General features: G+C 49.7%; 1 protein-coding gene across 50 annotated transcripts in view; it reads right to left on the reverse strand.

Annotated features, from left to right (window-relative positions):
• The window catches only part of Odf2 (outer dense fiber of sperm tails 2), a 37,507-nt gene extending 16,053 nt beyond the window's left edge, over positions 1-21,454 (reverse strand). For 2 of the 50 annotated variants that reach the window (XM_076569035.1, XM_076569063.1), the window contains exons 1-9: positions 20,503-20,679; positions 19,415-19,646; positions 18,045-18,135; positions 16,763-16,888; positions 13,807-13,905; positions 9,435-9,605; positions 8,528-8,688; positions 7,500-7,629; positions 6,898-7,029 (exon numbers count right to left, since the gene is read on the reverse strand). In XM_076569035.1, coding sequence (XP_076425150.1) covers positions 6,898-7,029; positions 7,500-7,629; positions 8,528-8,688; positions 9,435-9,605; positions 13,807-13,905; positions 16,763-16,888; positions 18,045-18,135; positions 19,415-19,446 — 942 coding nt within the window. In that variant the 5' untranslated portion in view covers positions 19,447-19,646; positions 20,503-20,679. The other 48 variants (XM_076569044.1, XM_076569040.1, XM_016001944.3 and 45 more) reach the window with 43 other exon arrangements.
• Between the last annotated feature and the right edge of the window lie 740 nt (positions 21,455-22,194).

Genomic DNA, 22,194 nt, shown 5'->3' on the forward strand with positions numbered 1-22,194 from the left:
TTTTTTTTTTTTTTTTTGGTTTTTCAAGACAATTTCTTGTAGTCTGTCTTGTAGTGCTGGCTGTCCTTGAATTCACTCTGAAGACTAGGCTGGCCTTGAACTCACAGAGATCCTCCTGCCTCTGACTCCCAAGTGCTGGGATTAAAGGCTTGCACCACCACTATTCAGCTCATTTTACTTCTAATGTTTTTAAAAAATTTATATTTTTTTCATCATATGTATATGAGTGTTTTGCCTATGGCTATCTGTGTATCACAAGTATATGGTGCCCACAGAGGTGAAGAGGACATCAGATTCCTTGGAACTGGACTTACAGGTATTTGTGAGCTATGATGTTGGTGCTAGGAACCAAATCCAAAAGTCCTGGAAGAGCAGCTAAGACTTAACCACTAGCCATCTCTCCAGCCACAATTTAACCTGCATATACATATATATGCCCATGGAGGTCAGAAGACAGCATCAGATCCCATGAAGCTATTACTACAGATGGTTGTGAGCCACCATGTAGATGCTGAGAACTGAACTCAGGCCCCCTACAAGAGCAGTAAGTACTTTTTAATCACAGAGTCACTGTACAGTCCCTTCATTTTATCATTCATTCAATCATTCATTCATTCATTTATTTATTTTTGAGACAGGATTTCTCTGTGTAGCTTTGCACTTTTCCTGGAACTCACTTTGTAGACCAGGCTGGCCTCGAACTCAGAGATCCGCCTGCATATGCCTCCCAGAGTGCTGAGATTAAAGGCTTGTGCCACCACCGCCTAGCTTAATTTTTTTATGTATACAAATGCCTTTCTTGCATGTAGTGACCACAGAAGCCAAAAGAGGGTATCAGATGGTTGTAAGATACCATGTGGGTACTGGGAACCAAACACAGATCTTTTGAAAGAACAATCATTGCACTTAACCACGGAGTCATCCCTCCATCTCCTCTGGGCTTTACATTTAGATGAATCTATAGACATTTATCTTCCCTTAAGGGAGTAGGCAGGGACTATGCAATTTTTTTGTTTGTATTTTTTTGTTGTTGTTGTTTTGGTTTTTTTTTTTTTTTTTTTTTTCCCCCCCCCCGAGACAGGGTTTCTCTGTGTAGTTTTGGTGCCTGTCCTGGCTCTTGCTCTGTAGACCAGGCTGGCCTCGAACTCACAGAGATCTGCCTGGCTCTGCCTCCTGAGTGCTGGGATTAAAGGCATGCACCACCGCCCGGCTTACACTTTTTAAAGAATGATATCATGGGCTGGAGAAGCAGTACACTGGCTGCTCTTCCAGAGGTCTTGAACTCAATTCCCAGCAAATACATGGTGGCTCACAACCATCTGTCCATCTATATATAATAGGATCTGATGCCATCTTCTGTTATGCAGGTATACATGCAGAAAACTCATACATAAAATATAAACTTTAAAAAAAAAAAAAAACGATATCATCTTACATGTTACAACCTGAATTTTTTTTTTGTTTTTTGATTTTTTTGAGACAGAGTTTCTCTGTGTAACAGTCCTAGCTGTCCTAGAACTTGCTTTGTAGACCAGGCTGGCCCCAAACTCATAGAGATCTGCCTACATGAATACATGTGTGCCTAGTTCCTGAGGAAGTCAGAAGGTGGCATCAGATCCCCTGGAACTAGAGTTATAAATGGTTGTATGCCACCACATGGGTGCTGAAAACCAAATGTCCTCTGCAGGAGCAGGAATGCTCTTAACTGCTGAGCCATCTCTCCAGCCCCTTCCTTTACATTTTACTGTTAGTCTTTTTTCAGACAGAATCTCTATGTAGCCCAGGCTGGCCTACAGTGATCCTTACAATCTTCCTGCCCCTGCCTCCCAGAGTGCTGGGATTTACAAGCCCATGCCACCACCCGACTTCTATTGAATTTTAAAGCCCTTCTCTGTATCTCAACTTTTTGCAATTGTATGTATGTATACAATGTGTATGGACAAGGCGTGTATGTACACATTCACATGTGTGAATGTAGGGTATGCATGCCATACATGTGTGCAGAGGACAACCTCAGGTGTTGGTCCTCATCTCCTACCTTGACTCAGGCTAGTTGGTCCTTAAGCTACCAGGATTCTCCTATCCCTACCTCCGTGTCCCCAGTGGATTATAGACACAAGTTCTACCCAGAAGCTTTTATTTACATCAGTTCTGGGGATTTGAACTCATGCCCTCACGGTTACATGGCAAGCATTTTTACCCTCCGAGCAATCTCCCTGACCCACTAGTCTAATCTTTCATTGCATTAACTCCTCCTACAGTCTGGGCCATTAGGCTGTTCTTGATGTATACTGCAGCCGATGAGGCAATGGACACTGCTGGGCATGCAGAGTGCTCTCTCGGAATGACCCGAGGGGTCAGGACGCACTAAGTCACGTGGCCCCTGCAGGAGCTGAGCGCTTGCTTCACCAATCCCACCAGTCCTCGATAGTCAAGGTCTTTGTGCTCTTTTCACTCACACTTCCATAACTGTCCAGAAGACTCAGCATCTTTTTGGTGGTTGTTCTGTTTTTAAAGACAGGGTTTCTCTGTGTAGCCCTGGCTGTCCTAGAACTCACTTCAGTAGACGAGGATGGCCTCGAACTCAGAGATTCACCTGCCTCTGCACTCCAAGTGCAGGGACTGAAGGTGTGGGCCACCACCACCACCTGGCTAAGACTCAGCCTCTTAGACACCAACAGCCAATTGGATTTCCTCTGCTGACTACTGCTGATCCCTGCTGCTCATTTCCTCACTCACTGCATCTCTGACTCCCCCCAGTCTGCTTCTTGACATGCAAACAAAGCATTCCTTTAAGGAGGCTCACACTCTTGTTCCCTCTGCTTTCCCAGGTCCCCTGATGCCATTTTCTAAGGACCCAGGTACTGACAAGGGATAGCAGTGGGTACCTGGGAGGCTCATGGAGGAGGGTGGAACGTTCAAGGGCAGACTGGACACACAGCGAGACTGTCACTCGGAAGGAAAGGAAAGAGAGCCCTACAGCTGGTGCACTCAGGCCCGCCCCTCGGGCTCCCGCCACCACCACACTTCCCAGACACCCACTCTGTGAACCTCCCATACTCCAGGTGGCATTCTCTCACTTTACAGCTCGGGGTGGGGTGGGGTGGGGACAAGCAAAGGACCTGAGGCCACACAGCTGCAAGGGGCAGAGTTGGGCCCGAAGTGGATTCAGACTCCAAACACCGAGCACTTGCCCCTCAGAACAGAGCAGACATGCTGTGAGGAGGAACTCGGGTTGACTGAGCATTCTTATCCAGTAAGAGTCAGGCTCCAGGGTGATAGAGGCTAAGTCATAAAAGGAGAAAAGCCTGCCGTGCACCCCTGAAGTCCTAACAATCAGGAGGTGAAGGCAAGCACTGAACTGAAAGCCAGGGGTGAGAGAGACAACTCAAAGTGCTCGCTGCTCCTCCAGAGGACTGAATTTGAATTCCAGCTCATGTGATGACTCACAATGGCCTGTAAAATCCAATTCCAGGGGATCCTAGGCCTCTAGCCTTTGGCCTTCTAGGGTGCCTGCACTCACATACACACCCATACAGACACACAGACACAGACACAGACACAGACACAGACACACACACAATTTTAAATAGCAAATCTTAAAAAAAAAAAAAAAATTGGCCGGACAGTGGTGGCGCACGCCTTTAATCCCAGCACTTGGGAGGCAGAGGCAGGCGGATCTTTGTGAGTTCCAGGCCAGCCTGGTCTACAAAGCAAGATCCAGGAAAGGCACAAAACTACACAAAGAAACCCTATCTCGAAAAACCCAAATAAAATAAAATAAAATAAAATAAAAAATTGAAGGTCAGGGCTGGACAGGTGGCTTGGCAGTTAAGAGCATTTGTTGCTCTTGCTGAGGACCTGGGTTTAGTTCCCAGAACGCACTCGGCAGCTCTAAACTATCCTTAACTCCAGGTCCAGGCAATCTGATGCCTTTCTTCTGGGCCTTGAAGGTACCAGGCATGTATGTACATACATACATACATACATGCAGACAAGACACTAATACACACACACACACACACACACACACACACATATATATATTTTTAAAATTTTTGTGAGACAAGTTTCTCTGTGTAGCCCTACTGTCCTGGAACTCACTCTACAGACCAGGCTGGCCTTGAACTCAGAGATCTACCTACCTCCCAAGTGTTGGTATTAAAGGCGTGTGCCACCACTGCCCAGCAAAATAAATTTGTTAAGGGCAAAATAAATTTGTTCAGAGCCGGGCAGTGGTGGCGCACACCCTTAACCCCAGCACTCAGGAGGCAGAGCCAGGCAGATCTCTGTGAGTTCCAGGCCAGCCTGGGCTACAAAGTGAGTTCCAGGACAAGGCTCCAAAGCTACAGAGAAACCCTGTCTGAAAAAAAACAAAAAAAGAAATAATAAATAAATAAATAAATTTGTTTAGAAAGGAAAATTGAAGGCTAGCCTATGTTACACAGAGCGCTAAGTCTACATAAGAACCATTCAAAGTAAAACCAGAACCAAGGGCTTGGCTTGTCATCCTAGCATTTAAGACAGAAACACAAAGTTCAGGAATTCAAGGTTATACTTCAGCTACCCATAAGACCCTGCCTCAAACCCAAAACCAAATAAAAGCTGAGGGTAGTGACACCCACTTGTAATCAGGAGTTCAAGGCTAGCCTGGGTCTACACTATAAATTCCAGGCTAGCAAGGACTACTGAGTGAACACCTGTTTAAGGCCACACCCTCCAGGAAAAGCAGCAGCAGCAGCAGCAGCTACAATTTACCAGGCACTTGTCACATGCAAGGAAGGACATCAGTCTGCATCCATATATTCTCTCATCTTTGCACAATCCCAAGAGAAGAAAAACTGAGGTATGAATTACCTGCCTGAGATCACCAAGCCAGAAATTAAACAAGTATAACTGTTTTAGAGAAGAATATGGCTATAACTAGAAGCATTAGTAGAAACATATTCTAGACTTTTCATTTATTTACTTTTATTTGTTTATTTGAAACAGATTCTCATTATGTAGCTGGGAAATCACTGTGGGGCAATCCTCCTGCCTCCACCTCCCAGGCCTCTGCTACCATGCTCATTCAGAAGCTCTCAAGCACACAGACATCACTACAATTCAAGTGTCCATCAACAGAAGGATCCGCTACAATACAGAATACAGCAGCAAAAATCCATATTAGACCCGATGGAGAAGAAGGTGATCATAAAAGTATTGGCCAGACACGGTGGCTGACACCTGCAATCCCAGCACCTGAGAAGCTGAAGCGGGACTGTTGGGGTTTGAGAGGCAGAGGCAAGAGGATTCGAAGCTCTAGGCAAGCCTAGGCTATATATAGAATGAGACTCTTGTTTCAACATGGTGTCCAAACACACATTCAGGCAAAACACCCATACACATAAAAGAAAATAAAAATAAAAACAAAAAGAGTTTCCCTCTGAGAAGAAGACTGTATCACAAATGGAGACAGAAGGTACTTGACATTGAAAGTTAGACAGGGAGTATAGCATTTTTTATTAGTTATTACGTGTGCCTGTGTGTGAGTGACTGAGTGTGTGTGTGTGACACGAAACAGAAACCGTCTTCTCGGGAATGTTCGCTGGGCTGGGAATGTAACTCAGTACAGAGCTCCTGCCTAACACTCATGTCCTCACTGCTGCACTCCCCAGGACCCTGGGAAAACACGGATATTTGCTAACAGAGCAGCATTCCTAATTCCAAGGTTCAGAGTCACCTCCATTGAGAGCCACTGAAGAACGAGTGTGCACACAATGCACAATCAGACACCCATCATTAGTGTTGTGGGGATGGTGGGGGGCGGTCTCTGCCATTTGGGACAGCATGGCTAACCCTGGGGACCACGATATTAAATGAAATAAGGCAGACACAGACAGACATAGGCAACATCACCTCATTCATATACCATGAGCCCAAGGCCAGCGTGGGCTATGTGAGACCCCTCTCAGAATAAAATAAGGAAGTGCCCTGAAATATGGCTCAGCAGGTGAAGGGGCTTAGGATGACTATGAAAGCCCGGTGACCCGAGTTTGACTCCTGGAACCCACATAAAGGTAGAAGAACCAACTCCACAAAATTATCCTCTGACCTCCATGTTTGCTGTGGTATGCAAGTACACAGCCATGCACACACATGCACATGCACGCACACACAAAATATCTATTTTTCTGTGGCGCTATGGATTAAACCTGGAGGGCTCCGAGGGAGAGGCAAGGCCTCCAACACTGAGCAACATCCCCAGCTTTCCCCTCCTATTTTGTTCTCTGCCACCCCAACCCCACCCCATCCCTTTTTGTTTGTTTGTTTTTAGAAACAGGGTTTCTCTGTATATCCCTGGCTGCCCTGGAACTTGCTCTGTAGACCAGGTTGGCTTTAAACTCTGAGATCCGCCTGCCTCTGCCTTCCATGTGCTGGGACTAAAGGTGTGCGCCAAAATGTTCATTTGCACCACGGTCTCACTATGTAGCCCAAGTCACACCACCCAGTTTTTGGACACCAGCCAATACTCATTTTTCCACCTGACGTCAATTGCAGTCTGAGGCAGGTGTAGTACCCCATCTTTAACTCCAGCATTTTGAAGACTGTGAGCTTGTGAATCAAGGGGAAAAAGAGAGGAGGGAGGAGAGAGAAAAAAAAGAAGAGGGGGACAGGAAACATGAGGTCTAGGACTTCCCCTTCCCTTCTCCCAGAATGCCCTCTGTCTGCTGCGGTCCTTCTGCTGTTGGGCTTGGCTCAAAGACCAGCTGTGACAGTGGCAAACACTTCTGTCAATGACTCCCCTGGTCCTTTGAGGCCAGGCCTTGGGAGCTGTTTCCAGACAACCACGCAGGATTCCCAGACTGGGCAGGGAGGAGAGAGGTGCAGGGAAAGCACGCCAGGTCAGGTACTCACCTCTTTGCAGTGCTGTTCCCTCAGCAGATCTCGGAGGGTGCGGTTGGTCTCCTCAAAGGTGCTCAGCTTCTGCAGGAGAAGTTCCTTCTGCCTCGTCAAGGTGTTGATGTCGGTGCAAGTCATCTGTTTCTCCTGGAGGGGAAGCATGTGTTGTTACACGGCAGGGCAGACAGGCCCATGAGTGCTTCAAGAGGTGGAGGTGCCAGGAGCCCAGACAAGAGGAGCTGGGCCACAGGGGTCAAGGGCAGGTCTCCTGGAAGTGGGCCTGGGCAGGGGGGAGGTGGAGAGAGGGGTGGGAGTGCTCCGTGTGTGGTGCAGGGGGCAAGAGAGATGGCGGCGACCTCTGGTGGCTGACACTTGCAGGAATCAACCACATGCCTTGACTCACTGTGATCCCAAGTGGCCCATGATTTAGTCTCTTCAGATGCTCTGATCAACAGAGGTCATCTTCAAGGACCAAGGCCCAGGAAGTGAGAGTGGGGGGATTGGGACTGAGCAGTTAGGTGTGCCCTCCCCCAGCCTGGGATGTCATAAAGTCAGCCTGATGACTGCGTAAAGCCCCCACCCCACCCCCACCCACCCCATCCTAGGGCTCCACCTACGGTTTTTAGCTTCCCGATGGTATCCTTCAAGGCCATGACTTGCTTGGCAGCAGCTGCTCCGTCCATTTCAGCCTCTACCAGTTTGGACATGAGGCACTCCTTCTCCTGCTGGAGGTGTTTCTTCTGAAGCCTGGGGCCAGAAAAACAGGGTTCCTGAGCGATGGCAAGGCCCAGCCTGCCCAGAGCTCTGAAGCCCACCTCACAATGGCCTGAGAGACTCCCCTTCTGCCAGGAAACAATGGGGAAGGTTTGCAGGGAGCCATCCCTGCCCAGGTGACCTTCTAGAAGTGAGACCAGGAGTCATACTTGCTTCAGTGTTAAAACAGAGCCTCTAGCAGAGATATCACGGCATAACCAATGACCTTGACTATCTAAAGACTGCCTCCATGTTCTTGAGCTGGCTCATCTCTTCCCTCCGTCACTCTGGTTGTCCGAGGCTGGCTCTCATGTGCTGGCCTTCATTCAATTCCCAATCCTGGATCTACCTTCTGGTGCTGGGACTACAGGCATGTGCCACCATGCCTGGTCATTGCTCAGCTTTTAAAAGTGTTCTCTACATCCTCAAAGTGTTACCCAGCAGGCTAGGGGGGTGTGGCTCAAGGGTAAGGCATTGAGCAAGCTCAGGCCTTGGATTCTATATACGCAACTAGAAAGAAATGTCCCGACTCTACAAGCTGCCGTCTCTGAGGCATTTTGGCCTCTGCAGCAGCCAGTCTTGACCTACTTTCTACTGCTCGAGATAAACCAGGCCCACCCTCGGTCTCCCATGAAAGGTTCCCAGCGGTTCATCTTCTAATGCCTTCCTGCCTAACTCCACAGTCCTGTCTCCCCCAAGCCCCTATTTAAAGAGTTCTCTGGCCACGGCCACACCACCACACTGGGTCCTCATTTGTCCCCAAGGAAAGCCGTGTGCTATACTGAGCAGGATCCCCACAGGCACTAGCAGGGCTGCCTCCCTCCACCGCCTTCCTCTGGGCTGGCAGGCAGGAGTCAGGCCCGCAGCAGTGCGGCCCAGCCAGGCCCCTTACATGGTGAAGTCCTTCTCCTCTTTGATGCGCTCGATGTTATGTCTGAGCACTGTGTTTTCATGCTCCGTCTCCGCCAGCTCATGAGCAACCTCCTCCAGCTCTTCCTTCCGCTCCTCTAGGAACCTTTTGGCCATTTGACGTTCGCCTTTCTGCATCTTGACCTTGGAAAGGGGACACAGGAAAGGGCCAATGAAGGGGTGGCTCTTCCCCAGGGCCACATTGCTGCCTCTAACCCTTCTAAGAAGTATGATGGGGCTCTGCGCCTGAGGCCTTCTGGGCATTGTCTCAGTCAACAGTCACACAAATACTGACTCTCCTCTGGACCTACACTCCACCCAGTCTATACATGAAGAACCCAAGTACAAAGAAAAGGAGTGATGTGTGCTGGCCAGGGGTGGGGCCGGACAGCAACAGTAGTCCAGTTGGCATGCCGCTGGTGGAGAGATGTCACAAAAAAAGGACTGGGCTATGGAGCTAGGAGGGCCTGTCTGTCAGAGAAGGCGGCTCTCAGTTCTCCAGGGAGGTCTCAGGACCTCCGATAAGTAGAAGATTAAAGACACAGGCACCTCAGCAAAAAGGACCTGGCTCTTAATGCCAGCCCCACCTGCTTCCTGGTCGGGGGTACTTTCATGGCAGGGGGTGTTTCCAGCTCCCCTCCCTCCTCCCAAACGTCAATGCCACAAGTGAAGACAGGCTTCTCTTGTCTCCTCTGCTCTTATTCAGCTTTTCGAAGCAGTGAAGGCTGTGCTGTTTAAAGGCACTCCATCTGGGGAGAAGTCCTCAGAAGGCAGAAGAGAAGAGGAGACCCACAGAGAGGCAGCCTGAGGGAAGCATCCACAGGCTAACCTGTTTAGCCCATCCTGCTCGTCCTCAGGGTACTAGTTGTCCAGCCCACCAGCTCCCTCACCTCAGATTTGAGACAACCGACCGCATTCATTAGACTGTCAATCTTCTTATCGTAATGGTTCATTTTACAGTGACCTGAATCGTCGTCTTCTGTAGAGAGGTCACTTAATCGCATCACCGAGACCAGCTTTTCTGAAGATGGTGGTGTGATCTCCAGACAGTGAGGTGGAGTCTGATGCAGAGGAGGGAGACACACGTAAGTGGCTGCGGTCAAGCCTCTGACAGAACTCCACTGTAATTACGTGTGCACGGGAGGCTAGCTGCTGCCAAGGTGGCAGAGCCAACACAAGCTAACGGCCAACCCCAGAGATCCTGCCCAGGAACCTTCCAACCGCTCCAGACCTTCCTGAGGGGAGCATTACCTACCCAAGTCTAATTGATGCCTTTGAAGAATTTCTAACGTTGAAAGAAAAGGCATGGGTTAGAATGTTAATTTATAAAGAAAGCAGGTTTGGGTGCTGTGTGCCTGAATAGTCCCAGCTACTTCGGAGACTGAGACTTCTGTGGAAGATCACCTGAGCCTAAGAGTTCAAGACCAGACCGGATAACATAAAGAGGCACTCTACCTTTAAAAAAGAGAGAGAGAGAGAGAGAGAGAGAGAGAGAGAGAGAGATGTGGTGGAATACGCCTTCAATCCCAGGACTCAGGAGGCAGCAGAGGCAGGCAGATCTGAGTTTTAGGCCAACCTGGTCTACAGAGCAAGTTCTAGGACAGCCAGGGCTACACAGAGAAACTTTGTTTCCCAAATTCCAAGGGATATGATGCATCTCTTCTGACTTTCCACGACATACATATGGTGCTTTACATACACAGGCAAAATATCCATAAAATAAAACTTCAAGAATAATGGGGGCTAGAGAGATGGCTGCACAGTTAAGAGCGTGTACAATCTTGCAGAGAAGCAGAATTCCCAACTGCCTGTAACTCCAGCTCCAGGGAACCTGATGAACTCTTTTGGTCTCCATGAACACACACACACACACACACACACACTCAAACGTATATACTCTATAATCCCAGGACTCAGGAGGCAGAGGCAGGGGGATCTCTGTGAGTTCAAGGCCAGCCTGGTCTACAGAGCAAGTTCAGGGACAACTGGGTCTACACAGAGAAACCCTGTCTGAAAAAATAAAAACAAGCAAAAACCCACAAGAATTCAAAGAGGCCACAGCTCAATGGTGAGGTACTTGCCTAGCACACATGCCCCTAAATTTAATCCTTACAATAAAACAAAGAGCTGGGGGTGGTGGCACACTGTAATCTTAGCCCGTGAGGTAAAGGCAGGAGGATTGTAAATTCAAGGTCATTCTCCATTACACAGCAAGTCTGAGGTCAGCCTGACTTCAGTGAGACCCTGTCTCAGAAACAAAACAAAATAAAACAAAATAAAAGTTAACACTATACCTTTGTCCCAGCTACTGCTAAATCTGAGGCAGGAGAGTCGCTTGAGCCCATGGATTCAGGCCAGCCTGGGCAACAGAGCAAGACCTCATTGAAGGAAAACAAAGCATGAGGAAAGTAACAGTTCCAGAACGGGGGGCTACAGCTCAGCGCAGAGCACCTTCGAGCACCACCAAGCCCTGGTTTTCAGCCCAAGTACCGCAAAAACAGAACACTTACAGAAACAGCTTACAAAGTCACACGAAAAATGTGCCTCAATTCTTACCAGGAGCAAAAGAATGAGGCCACTTCTAAGAAAGGAGAAAAGAATGTTTAGAGTATCACTTCAACTCTCTTTTCAAACAGCAGTAGCCTGGAGGTGTAGCTCAGTGGTGGAACACTGGCCTAGTATATACAGGGCCTTTATTTAATCCCGAAGTGACATAAAAAAAAACACAGGGGAGAGATGTGGCTCAGCAGTTAAGAGTACCTGCTACTCCCAGCACACACAGGCTGCTCATACATCTTTTTACTCCAGTTCCAGGGGATCTGACACCCTCTCTGGCTTCTGCTGGTACTGGATGCACACAGTATACAGACATACATACAGGCAAGACTCATATACACGAAAAATAAAATAAAATTTGCCCAGGGGTGGTGGGGGCGGCGGCACATGCCTTTAATCCCAGTATTCAGGAGACAGAGGCAGGCAGTTCTCTGTAAGTTCGAGGCCAGCCTGGTCTAAAGAGCTAGTTTCAGGACATTCAGGACAGCTGGGGCTAAATAGAGAAACCCTGTCTTGAAAACCCAAAAAGAAGCCAGGCGGTGGTGGTGGCGCACGCCTTTAATCCCAGTACTCGGGAGGCAGAGCCAGGTGGATCTCTGTGAGTTGGAGGCCAGCCTGGGCTACCAAGTGAGCTCCAGGAAAGGCGCAAAGCTATGCAGAGAAACCCTGTCTCGAAAAACCAAAAAAAGAAAAAAAAGAAAACCCAAAAAGAAAAAAAAAAAACCTGAATTCATGCAGAACTAAAAATGCGATGGGCAATGCCCAGGGCAGAGGTTACTTTGATAAATAATAAGGCAGTAGTGATGAGAATAGGCCAGAGAAAAGCTGGAAGCTGGGCATGATGGCACACACCAGCAAGCCTGGCACTGGGAAGGCAGAGGCAGGTGGTTCTCTGTGAACTCAAGGCCAACCTGATCTACAGTGAGTTCCAGGTTGGCCATGCAATCAGACCCTTTCTCAAAACAATTAAAAAGGAGGGGAAAAAACCTAGATCTTCTTTCTCCAAAAGACAAATAATGGTGGGGAGGATCAAATAAGGGGTAGGAATGTAACTCAATGGCAGGGTACATGCTTAGCTGATACTCTGAGTTCAATCTCCAGCGCCACCACCACCAAATCAAACAAGAATACCCCAGGTGGGGCTGGAGAGATGGCTCAGTGGTTAAGAGCACTTGCTGCATCAATACAGTGGTTCACAACCATCTGACTCAAGGCCTTCTTCTGACCTGTGACACCAGGCACACACACAGTGCACATACATCCATGAAGGCAAAACACTCATACATGTAAAATAAATAAATAGATAAGTAAGTAAGTAAATAAATAAAAAAGGCCCTCAGGTTTTACAGCAACCTCTGGTCTCTATCCCAAACATAGACCCCCTGGGGCCTTTTCCCTTTCGTTCACAATGGAAACTGTGAGGTCAGGGCTTTCCAGGAATAACCAGGACGGGGATAGAGGCAGACCAAGAATAAAGCAGAAAAAACAGCTGCAGTTTGAACTCTTGGAGAGCTTGGACAAGTCACTTCTCCGAGGAATCTCTAAGATTAAGCTTCCAGGCAAAATAGCAGGACTATTTATCCCAGCAACCCGCAGCAACAGGAAGCCGATTTCCAGAGTGTGGTGTGTGTGTGTGTGTGTGTGTGTGTGTGTGTGTGTGTGTGTGTGTGTGTATAGGTCAGAGGACAACTTCTTGAGGCTGGATCTTGACATCTATCCCTCCATGACTTATAGGACTCTTCACTCAGCTCACCAGGCTCCAATGGCAGGACGAGCACCTGTAACCACTGAGCCGTCTCACCAGCCACTCACAGCAGCATTTCCTTCCTTCCTCCCTTCCTCCCTTTTTCCTTCCTTCCTTCCTTCCACCATGTGGGTCCCAGGCACTGAACTCCGATCATCAGGCAAGTACTTTCCACCCGCAGAGCATCTTGTGGGTCCCTTTTTTCTTTGTTTTTGAATGCTGCAGCCTCAGCCTATCCAATGCTAGAATTAGAGGCATAAGCCACCAAACCAGCATTTGGCTGAGGGGAGCGTAGATGGGTCCAGGATGGCCTCAAACTCATGGCAACTTTGCTGCCTCATCTTCCTGAGTGCTGAGATTACAGACTAAGCCACAAAGCCTGGCATGCCTTCTTTTTTTGTTTGGCCCAGGGTCTATGTAGCCTGGGCTGGCCTCAAACACAGCAACCTTCTTGCCTTGGCCCCCTCAGCGCTTGGATTACAGACCCACCTCTCCAGCCCCCGTAAGTGTGATTTTTAAAATATCTAGAAATAGTCTAGGGCTATAGCTCAGTTGGTAGTGTGTGTGCTGAGCATGTGTGAAGCCCTGGGTTCAATCCCCAGGACCACAGAAAAACAGGTGCAGTGGTTTATAGCTATTGTTCCAGCAGGAGCATCAGAAACAAGTCAGGGCCCAGAAGACAGTTTAGTCAGTAAAGTGCTTGCCACATAAACATGAAGACCTGAGTTCAATACTCAAAACTCATCAAAAAAACAAAAAACAAAAACAAAATCCAGGCTTAGAGGCTGGAGAGATGGCTCAGCAGTTAAGAGAACTGATCTTTCAGATCAACCATCTATAGTGGGATCTGATGCCCTCTTCTGGCACAAAGACGTACATGCAGATAGAGCATTTGTATACACAAAATAAATATTCAAAAAAAAAAAAAAAAAAAAAAAAAATCCAGGCTCAGTGGTACATGCCTGTGACTCCACCTCTGGAGGGACAGAGACTGGGAGATCCCTAGGGATCGATGGCCAGCCAGCCTCACCTACTTGGCAAGTTTCAGGTTCAGTGAGACCCTGTCACAAAAACAAAAAAACAAGTTGAAGATCTCCCAAGGAAAGACAGTAGAGGCTGTCCTCACCGCCATGTATACATGCATCTGCACATGCATGCACACACACACCTTTTTAATTTTTAAAAAGGGCAGGAGCCAAGTATGTGGCACAGGCCTTTAAACTCAGTACTCATGAGGCAGAGGCAGGTGGATCTCTGGGAATACAAGGCCAGCATGATCTATACTGTGAGTTCCAGGACAACCAAAGAACTATATAATAAAGACCCTATCTCAAAAGAAAAGAAAGAAAAGGAAAAGGAAAGGGTTGGAAGGCTGGGCACAGTGGCACATGCCATTAATCTCAGCAGACGAAGCCAGGCGGTGGTGGTGGCTCATGCCTCTAATCCCAGCACTTGGGAGACAGAGGAGTTGGATCTCTGAGTTGGAGGCCAGCCTGGTCTACATCGAGTTCCAAGACAGCCAGGGCTACAGAGAGAAACCCTGTCTAGAAAAACCAAAACAATAACAACCAAACAAAAACAAACAACAAAAAAACTCAGCAGAGACAGGAAGATGCTGTGAGTTCTAGGTCAACCAGGGCTACAAAGTGAATTCTAGGCCAGCCAGGGATAAGCAGTGAGACCCTGTCTCAAAAAGTAAAAACAAAAAAGACTTGCTGTGAGCCATCTGTAACTCCAGTTCCAGGGACTTACTGCCCTTCACAGGCCTCCATGGGCACTGGGCACACACGTGGCAGAGACATACATGCAGACAATCATTCATGCACAGAAAATAAAAAAAATTTTAAATCTTAACTCCCCACCCCCCCCCAGCTGAGGACTGAACCTAGGGCCTTTCGATTGCTAGGCAAGCACTCTACTACTGAGCTAAATCTCCAACCCCTTAAATTTTTAAAAAAGAAAATCAAAGTCATCCTCAACTATATGGAGTTTGAAGTCAGCTTAAGCTGCATGAGATCCTGTCTCAACAACAAAAATGCCTTAAAAAGTTGATTGCTCATATGCCTGATGACATGGAATAACTATAACCTTTTACAATCCTTTCTGCTTCAAAATTTTTATTGCTTTAATTTTTTTAAATATACTTATTTTCAATTCATGTTATATTTTGCCTGCTTGTATGGCTGTGTATCACATGTGTGCTTCGTGCCTGCAGAGGCCAGAAGAGGGCGTCACCTCAAACAGCTGGGAACAGTCTTACAGAGAGAGCAGCAGAGCTGGGGTTAGGACATGTGAGCCACCTTGTAGGGGCTGGTATTGAACCCAGGTCCTCTGGAAGAGCAGTGATCTTAACCACTGAGCCATCTCTCCAATGCTTTAAACTCCTTTCCAGTCAATAAAAAATGATACCTTGCTGTGTTTGTTCCGATTTCTTTATTTTATGATTTTGAGACAAGGCCTCACTAAATCCCAGCTGGCCTCTACTAACTCTTAGCAATCCTCCTGTTTTAGCCTCCCAAGTGCTAGCTAGGATTGCAGACACTCACATCTAGCACTTCTCTGTAAACAATGTTTCAAATTTACTTTTCAATGGTTACTACTAAGGTAGTAAAACAATGTTAAGGGACCATTTTTATTTCTTTTGGGGGAGTAGTATCTTTTAGAGGGGCATTACTGGGGCACTCAAATCAGGGCCTCACACATAAGTATGCACTCTACTAGTTAGTCACACACCCCCAGCCAGAAATGCCCATCTTCCTTGTGTTCTTACACTGTTCCTAACACTTTTCATGCATTCCTGAGGCTCCTCTTGTCCAAAAAGGATAAACTGACAAATTAAAGAATCAAATCCCTGTGGTATGATTATGAGCATCAGAATTACAGCCATTCTTGGGTTTCTCATTTTCAGAGTAACAAACTATCCAAGAAAAAGGCTGTCTCTAAAAGATCAGGCTGAGCATGTTTTGTTTTGTTTGAAACAGGGTCTCACCATGTAGCCTTGGCTGGCCTGGAACTTACTATGTTGAGTAGGCTGGCCTCAAACTCAAAGATCAGCCTGCCTCTGCCTCTGCCTCACAGGGTGCTGAGCTGGGATTAAAGGTGTGAGGCACCACATCTGATCCACTGAGCATTATTTGAAGCCTTTACTTCTACTGATGAGAGTGTTGTTCAAAACACAGTCAAAAGCCTTTTAGCTTTTCCTTAGCATTGAGCTCTTCACTGCAATGCACTTAAAATGAAGAAAGAAGCACGTCTTGCCAGGTTGTAGCTAGACTCCCTGTGCTGGCAATGCCTGGTACCAGTCTCAGGAAATGTACTGTGTATGAATCGTTGGATGGGTGGCTGAGTAGGGGTGCTGGTGAACAGACAGCTGGGGCTAGGGGAGAAGTGGGTGGATGGATGAGTGGGTAGGTACACGGATAAACACATATTCTCTTGGGCTACTAATAATGAAGGCAATTGTTTCCCCCCAGAGACTCTTCCAAAAGCAGTGTGGATGAGACACTCGCACTGTCCATAGCCTACGTTTTCTTGGCTATTTTATATGTTGGTATATGTACACTCTCACACATACCAAACCTCAGCTTTGATTGTGCTTTAGATACTATGACAGACACATAAATCTATTTGGAAAGCAGAGGCTGAATTCAGTCTCCAAAATGAGACAGAGTCCTAACTCCAGCTCTGCTGCTCTCTAAGACTCCAAGGAAGTCAGTTCCCAGCCGTTTCATCTCTATGCTAGAACAGAGGACCTACCGCAAAGCAATGCCACAGACCTAAGGAGCGCTGGATGCCTTAGGATTTAGAGAGGCAATCAGTAAATGAAGTTTATTGGAATTTCTCAATCATACCAAGTTTGAGGCCTGCTAGAATCTGACTGACCAGTCCAAGAAGAAGCCTGAACAAGACTGAGCCTACCTCCCACTTGCATCCCACATGACGGGCAGATGATTTTCCAGGGGGCATCCAAGGTACCTTGGTTTTCACCCGGACACTCCGCCGTACATTCACGGTGTCCCCTTTCATTCCGCGCTTATGAGATTTCTGTGGAAAGGGACAAAACTAGAGTTATCTCCGGGTCCAGCTGCCTAGTACCACTCTGGTGGCATACACCACCTCTGCAGCGATGCCTCTCCTGGGTAACTCTACTGCGGCTGCTGAACAGTGGCCTACCTTCTAACCAGGCAAGCGACCTCCAGAAAAGTGTGAGTGTCTCCCAAAGCTTTGGAGTCAGAAGTGCGAGGAGGCTGGGCCAGGAGACAGCGCCCTGATCCACAGCTGTGACCTCGCAGCACTTCCATGCTCCTACCTGGCTGTTGGCTGCTGATGGTTTCGGGAGTTTTTTTATGTGGACGTGGACAGGAGTGTTCTCATCCACGTGAACATGTAAGGGGGGAGTTGAAGATCGGTCCTTCATGGTTCACCTCTGGCAGGCAGGGGAGGGCAACACAAAAAAGGTTGATCTGTGGATAAGTAAACTGGGCATGAAAACAAAGCTCAGTGGCTTCTGGGGACACCTGAAAGCACAGCCACCAAGTGAGCAGGACAGCTACCAACTACAGGCATGCAGGCAGGAAAGCAAGGCGGAGGATCACTTAGGCGGACTCCACAGAGGTCCCAGCTGAAGGCATCCAGGTCCACTGGGGATAGGGTCCTCTAAAAGCCCAAGGGAAGCCACAGGGGTCCTTAGAGCTGCAGCCCCCCCCCCTCCACTGTGCTGGGCAGCTCCTTCTGGGACCTAGTGTAGTTCAGCTGCAATGCACATCTTTCAACCACACATGCAAATCAGCATGGGAAACACACAAAATGGTTAAGGTGTAGAATAAACCAGGACACATGCAAGAAGGCACTAGGACACAAAGGCCAGTGGGGACGCCAAGGATGAGAAGGTTGTATAGACTCTAATGGAAACATGAGCAGGGCTGTACCCCAGGTACAGGCACCTTGCAGCTCCTATTCCCATCTCCCCTCATTCTTTCGATTTTCTTTTTTCTGTATCCTTTTTCAAGTATCTGTTCTAAAGATGTTGGGATTTTCCTGGAAGGACAGCCGACAACCTCCTCACACCTGGCACTTTGATCAGCAGGCAGGCCATGCTTAACAGTTGTGTTCGGAGGAGCACCTGGGCCGAACAGCAGAGGCAGCCTCTAGCAAAGGCTTGCAGAAGCGTTTCTGACGGTGCTGTGAGAGGGCTACCTACCGTCACAGTTACGCTGGGTGCGCCACACGGTGTTCGCAAGACCTTTTTCTGTGTGAGACTCGTTACTCCGTTCTTCCCACACGATGGAAACCTGGGCCCGGGCACAAGAACCAGATTATGAGCAGAAAACCAGGGTTCTCCTATTTCTTAGCTCTTGGGAGATGACACACTGCATGTGGTGGCTATTGAGTTGGCAGCCAGGAGAACCAGTCTTGAATCCCTTGGCTCCCTGCAGATGAGCATAAGGCACACATGGTGTGCCCAACAAGAGGATGGAAACAAGGTGAAGGGTGTCTGCTTGTCCGGATTTTTAACCTGCATCGCATCACATGTATTGTGACCTTGTGCTGGAAAGCCTACCAGTCATCCTATCAGGTGATCCCCACTCCAAAAAAAACAAAAAACCTGCCAAGGTACTAGTCTCAAACAAGGGTGAGGATCCCCAGGTCAGTGTCTGGAACACAGGTTCCTCTGGGGAAATGTTCAGTGAAAGGTTAACCTAATAAGCTAAGAGACCTCTAGAGCAGTCAACTCAGTAGTGAAGTCACTGTGACTCAACTTTATAAAACAAAGGCTCACTCATTTGCCTGAGCACATGAAGAACCCACTTCCCAGTGCAGGCCACTCACTGCCCTACGAGAGCCTTGCCGGTACACACGCAGTCCAACATGAGATGTGCAACCACAGCAAAGAATATGCTCCAGAACGAGCAGTGCAGCCAGGAATTCCAGGCTGGGGGAGAAGGGCTTGGAATGACCCAGTCTAGCATATCCCACTGCCTCCTTACCGTCCCCAAATGGCCTTTTGCCAACCTCACAGATTCTCAGGGGAAATACTGGAACACTAAGGCAACGGCACCCGAGTGTGCACTGTGCTCAGTTCACTCACGAAGGATTGTTTACTGAGCTGGACTATCATTTGGAAGAAGACTGTCCAAACTAGGGACTCAGCTTCCCCTTCTACTTACTGCTAACATTTCTGCTCACTCAGAGACACTAATTGGAGGTGGCATGGTGGGAATGCTTTTAAGCCACCACATGGAAGGAAGAGGCAGGAGAATCAAGAGTTCGATGACAACCTTGACTACCTAGTGAGTCTGAGCCAAGTTGAACTCAGACCTTAATACTCCGTTGACAAGAGTGATCTTGTTTGCTACTAAAAAGCTGTTGAGTTTTGGGGGGGGGGTAGATTTGAGGGGGGTAAGCCTGTGTGTCTTTACTCCTCGCTATTCAAAGTCACGGTTAGTGTTTTTGGTCCAGACTTTCAGTACCTGGGAAACTAAAAAGAGAAGTTTCCATTGAGCCTGGCCTGGGGAGCCCTGACCACCTTTCCCTGCCCTACTGAAAAGGCGCCCCCCACATTAGCTGTACCTGGGGGAGCCGCCTGAGGATGAGGCAGACATGGCTAAGCATCAAAGCCGCAAAGGTGGGCAATTGGGTCGGCAGGCTCTGCTCAGGGGGACCCAGAGGGGCTTGCCAATGAGAATCTCAAGGGCCAGGCATCAAACGTCCTCTCTCTGAGGGGAGGAGGGTGGAAGCTTTGGGGGTGGCAGTTGGATGAAAACTTGGGAGGCGCTCCTCTACTGTCCAAGTCGCACAGCAACTGTCCTGCCAAAGTGGGGAGGGGGGGAGACAGGAGAGGCTGAGCGACTTGCGGGGTGCCGAGTGCGCTGCCAGGAAGCAGGTGGAGGGCGCGGCCGGACAGCGAAGGGGCGCGTCACTGAAAGGAGGACGACGACCAGCATGCCCAGGCCCCACCCGGGAAGGAGAGCGGGCCGATGACTACCAGGGGTTAAACCTGAGGGCTGGCTGGCGTGCGAAGAAGGTGAGAACCGCTGGGCCCCAAGTGGGCCCCCCAGGGGCGGGAACCCGCGCAGGGAGCTGAAGGGATACTCGGGTCGGTGCCCGGGCAACTGTCTCCTAGGTGAAGGGGCGTTCCCGGCAGAATAGCTACCGGGGACAACCAATAGGTGGAGAGGGAGAAGCAGCGGCCACGGCGGGGCGACAGGGGCAGCAGGACGGCTCCAAGGCCACCCGCATCCCCGAGGCTGGCCGGGGAGGGGTCCCCGGAGGCCTGACCACCCCAAGCACGCGTAATTGCTGCGGCCCAGTCCGCAGGGAGTAGGGTTGGCCTCCGGGGAGAATGGGGCACACGGCCACCCACCAGCGGACAAGAGGGGACGGGGTTCTGCCCATAGAAGGGCGAAGCCCTGCCCGAGGGCAGCAGAGGAGGGAAAGAGCCCTGCCGACAGCCCGGAGAGGACGGAGGCGGCCGGCCCGCCCGTTAGCGGGAGGAGGACGGCCCCGCGCCCAACGAGGGGCGGGGCGGGCCGGGTTCGGACGCAGAAAGGAGCGCGCCTGGACGCGGGGACGGTGCCCGGTCGAGCCAGCCCCAGGCCGGGAGCGCGGGGCTTGAACCCGCGGCGCTCCGCGCCCCGCCCCGCCGCGCGGCCTCTCACCAAGAGCGGCACGGCTGCGCCCAGAACCGTCTCCTTATGAAGTCGTTGAAGTCGGAGGCCAGGGTCGTGCCATGGAGACGCCGCGGCGGATGCAGTCCGGCGGCGGCTCCTCCCCTCTTCCGCCTCCTTTTCCGACACCCGGTCGGCAGCTCGCCCATTGGCCAGTTCAAACCCCCCCCGGAGCCTCTCGGGTTTCGCCATTTAGGCCCAGCCCCCAGCGTCACAGAGATGCCCCGCCCCACGGGGACGCTCCGCCCACTTCCGGGCCACGCGGCCGGCCCGCCGCCCCGTCGCCAGGGAGACGGGCGACGCCTCCCGCGCAAGCTAGCCTGCCTTGTCCCACCACCGTTCAGGGTCCCGCGTCCCCTCCGCCATTTTTGCCCTGGTCCGTCTGACTCCAGAGCCCCATCGCGCTCCCCCCGAAACACAGTAGGAAGCAGGGCGCAGAGGGGGACCGCTGAACAAGCGACAGGCCGGGGCTTCTGGAAAGCCACCCTTGGGCCTAGTCCCCTCAGTGCAGACAGCTTGTGCACACTACCCAGACTGTGCCCCTCTCCCACACCGCCCAAACGGAAGAAAGAGGCCCCGCTCCCCACGGCCCTCGCCGCCCTCCGGCACGCCGTACGCCGCTTCTGTACGGACCTACTCTGCTGAGGTTCTCTCTGCTGAGCCGCCATCTTCTCAACTATGCTTCCCTGTTAGCCAATCGTGGGGAACTGTCACGTGGCCCACGTTGCCGCCCTGGATTCTGGGAGACTTTAACCTCAGGGCCCAGGGGGACCTCCTTTCCTCGACGCCCTTCTCTCCAACATAGCACTTCTGCTCCCACCGGCTCCTTCCTGGAGTGTGAGCCTTAACTACGCTCCCACCTTCACCCTCAGCAGCCTTACATTGTCATACTTGTTCTTCAACCTTTGACAATTCATTTTGTGAGTGCAACCCCGGCTGGCCTGGAACTTGCTGCCCTTGAGCAGAAATCCACCTGCCTCTGCCTCCCGAGTGCTGGGATTAAAGGCGTGCGCCACCATACCCAATCTTTTTTTTTTTTTTTTTAATTCCTGTAAATCTCAGCAATGAAGGGGCTGAGGCAGGAAGATTGCCATGAGTTGGAAGCCAGTCTGCATCCCTCAGTCATGACCTGACCCTACCATTCTGAGGTTCTGGAAGATCAAATCTGCAGCTGTGGATAAGGGCTCTCAATGGTAGAGGCCTGGCCTGCTATGAATAAAACCCTAGATTCAATTTTCAGTACCACATAAATTTTAAAAACTCCACACATCATTGTCTCCACATTGTCTCCACATCTGTCTCTAGACTATTGCCAACAATAGCTTTTTCCAAACTTTTGCCTCTTCTGCATTCTATACATCAAGTTCCTTATTTCCGTTGAGAAAAGTAACGCTGCAACAAGCAATCCCCTTAACCTTCCCATCCTTTCTCCTCAGCTTCTCTAAAATTTTCCCTTCAAAAGCCAGGCAGTGGTGGCCCACATCTTTAATCCTAGCACTTGGGAGGCAGAGGCAGGCAGATCTCTGAGTTTGCGGGCCAGCCTGGTCTACAGAGTGAGTTCCAGGACAGCTAGAACTACACAGAGAAACCCTGTATCAAAAAACCAAAACAAATCTCCCTTCAGATGTATATGTGCTTCTTGATGCCTAAGATAAACCTCCTGAGGCAAGGCCTAGTCAGCAT

This window comes from Peromyscus maniculatus, chromosome 4 (genome assembly GCF_049852395.1).
Source record: "Peromyscus maniculatus bairdii isolate BWxNUB_F1_BW_parent chromosome 4, HU_Pman_BW_mat_3.1, whole genome shotgun sequence".
Taxonomy (NCBI): Eukaryota; Metazoa; Chordata; class Mammalia; order Rodentia; family Cricetidae; genus Peromyscus; species Peromyscus maniculatus.